This window comes from Urtica dioica, chromosome 6, assembly GCF_054948205.1.
Source record: "Urtica dioica subsp. dioica isolate 48M chromosome 6, U.dioica_male_clone48M_v1_H2, whole genome shotgun sequence".
NCBI lineage: Eukaryota > Viridiplantae > Streptophyta > Magnoliopsida > Rosales > Urticaceae > Urtica > Urtica dioica.
The window spans coordinates 37,650,245-37,653,074 of record NC_142761.1 but is presented as its reverse complement, the minus strand read 5'-3'; the positions used below and the strand labels follow the sequence as shown (position 1 = coordinate 37,653,074).

Here is a 2,830-nt window from a genome sequence, read left to right as displayed (position 1 = left end):
GATCTGTCAGATTTCCCGATGGTTTTGCGGGGAATTTGAAGAAGAATGTTACCGCGGATGGGAGGTTGACGAGTTTGAAGTCTCACGATTGTCACGTGATTATGAAGCACCTATTGGCTCCTGCTATTCGTCCTTTTCTGGATCGAACAATTCGAGATGCCATAATAGAGCTCTGCAACTTCTTCAGACTTATTTGCTCTAGAACGCTGGTAATTTCAGACATTGAGAAGGCGCAAGAGGATGTGAAGCTTATATTTTGTTATACCTAATGAAACTATGGCTATTTTGCACAAAAGTAATAGTTTGAATCGGCTATTTCATATCATTTTTCCAAAGGGAAATGCGTAGGCCTAAAAATGCCCAACCATAAATGTCTTTGAACAGCAAGACAGAGACTCACCTAACTGCTACCAGATTCAATTTTCAATATCTCTCTATTTTTTTTTCTCTCTTCGTAACTCTCACCATATTATTATATTTATATACACACACTCACTTCACTGATCCAGTCCTCTTTCTCTTCCCATTTCTCTTCCTATTCGCTTGAAAAATGAGCGGTGGCGATGGAGAGTTGCTCACTTTGGCTCAGGTCTCGGAGCACAACTCTCCCAAAGACTGTTGGCTCATCATTGACGGCAAGGTTTGTTTTCTAGGTCTTTTTTTTTTTTTTTTTTTTTTTTTTTTAAATGTTTGAGGACCAAAATGTTTGTGTCGTTTATGATCCGAGTAGAAATCTTAGGCTTTTGAATGTGATTCTCAAATTTTAGGCGCTTCAAGAAGTCGATCTGTGGTTGTAATGGGTTTCTGATTTTTTTCTGAATTGTGAGATTTGTTTGACAAAATCAAGGTTCAGACCTGATCTTTCGTCCTTATCTTGTTCCTTTTTAGATTTAGGCATATTTTTCAAAATAATAATAGAAAAGAATCACCCATCTAATAAGGTGCCAATAATTTATTGCCAGCTCTCAAATTCAACCAGTAATTTAAATTTAGTTATGTCTTGTCTCTTTCAATATTGTACTTCAACATGAGTTAAAAGACTTTATTTTTAGTCCATGTTTCAATGTTTCAACGCTATATACATTTTTTTACTCAGCGTCTTTCACATCCCAATAATCACTATTATGGTGGTTTTGAGTCCGAAGACTAATAGAAGCAGATAATATTACATAACATAGTCATACTTTTCAGGTTTTCAAAAATTTTCCTTCTTACTTTTCATTCTCGTATTTGTGGGTAGATCTAATTTGAATGATAAAAAAATTAAGTAGATTGAGTGTATTTCTCAGCTTCTGTCGTGTTTAACTGCAAGCTTTCATATCACAGAGCGCTTTCTTTTAGTTGTTTGAGTTTGGATTGAGAAAGAAAAAAGACATATCAATGCTTACCTAGAAGCCCAAAAACATTTATGTTCGTCTTTGCTTCTCAATCCAGGGGAAAATAATATCTTCATGAATTTATTGTATTCAACGTTTTATGACTAACAGGAAGAAAAAAAAAGCAGTGTTGCCAATTAAAATTAGAGAAGAAGGATTTCAAATAGAAGTTTTTATTTATTTATGGCATCAGTCCTTTATCTCACCAAGCTTTATAACTCGCGTGAAAATCCTCGTGACTTCCAAATATAGGAACTGAGATCTTTCTCGACGCTCCTTTGTCTAATTTATTCAATATGTTTTCTTTTTCCAAAACAAGAAGGGACTGTGTAAAAATAATAATAAAAAACCAGTTTGTTTCGATTGTAAGGGCATTCTAAGAGCTTACCAAGTCTCGTCAATAAAATTCGGTTTTGTCGTTTCCAGTAAAATCATTATGCTTTTGTAAAATTAAACAACGCTATTTATCAGGTCTATGACGTGACGAAGTTCTTGGAGGACCACCCAGGTGGCGACGAGGTTTTGCTATCGGCAACAGGTATCACAGAAGAAGCCCAAAATAATGTCGAAAACAATCGTAAAATTAAATAGATCATGTATCTTTGAAGAATTTTGAGTCGACGGAATATATGTATCTTCAAGGATCGTATCTTTCTTATCGAGGATTAATCGATCCAATTGCTCCTTGTTTGTCAGCTTTAGTTTTGGATTTCAGTTCGTTTGGATAATGTGTTGGTCATAAGACGGATCGGTGGTTTGGTTCAGGTAAAGATGCGACTGAGGATTTCGAGGACGTTGGTCACAGCGATAGCGCTCGGGACATGATGAAGGAATATTTTGTGGGAAAGATCGATGTGTCGACGATCCCGAAGCGGACGGCTTACATGCCACCTAAGCAGCCGAATTACAATCACGACAAGACCTCCGAGTTTATCATCAAGATCCTTCAGTTTCTCGTCCCTCTCGCCATCTTGGGTTTGGCCGTTGGAATCCGCTTCTACACCAAGTCTGCCTAGACTTTTGCCAATCTCCTCGGACTGAATTCTTCTTATCTCTTGCCCGTTTGTGATGACATATTTCGAGTTTCTCGAGACCTCTAGAATAATGATAATTTATGGTGTTAATTTATCCTTATTTTAGTGATATAAGAGAAGGAAAAAGGTTAGATGTGTTTGATTAGAGACAATCTTAATCTTCTTTCAAAAATATATAAAATAAAAGAGACCATATGAAATATGAAGTTGGGAGAAGGTATGAATACGAAATACATCTGGTAACTGAATTGACTTAAAAGTAAAATTGGTTTTAAAGTATGATAGAAACACGGCTAACTAGCTTTTAAAAACATTATAATGTAAATCACTTTTAATATTTGAGATTCATACTTATAGAAAACAAGGATATGTCATTTGATGAATCTCATACATACGAGCATAAAACATATGCAATGCCAA

The 2,830-nt window shown here is 35.6% G+C and overlaps 1 protein-coding gene across 1 annotated transcript; it reads left to right on the top strand.

Moving 5' to 3' along the window:
* The first annotated feature begins 367 nt into the window (after positions 1-367).
* LOC149393908 (cytochrome b5-like) lies at positions 368-2,504 on the top strand. Its single transcript, XM_089617389.1, has 3 exons — positions 368-640; positions 1,848-1,914; positions 2,142-2,504. The coding sequence occupies exons 1-3, from the start codon at positions 551-553 to the stop codon at positions 2,390-2,392; spliced, it is 408 nt and encodes a 135-aa protein (XP_089473515.1). The 5' UTR covers positions 368-550; the 3' UTR covers positions 2,393-2,504.
* The last annotated feature ends 326 nt before the right edge of the window (positions 2,505-2,830 follow it).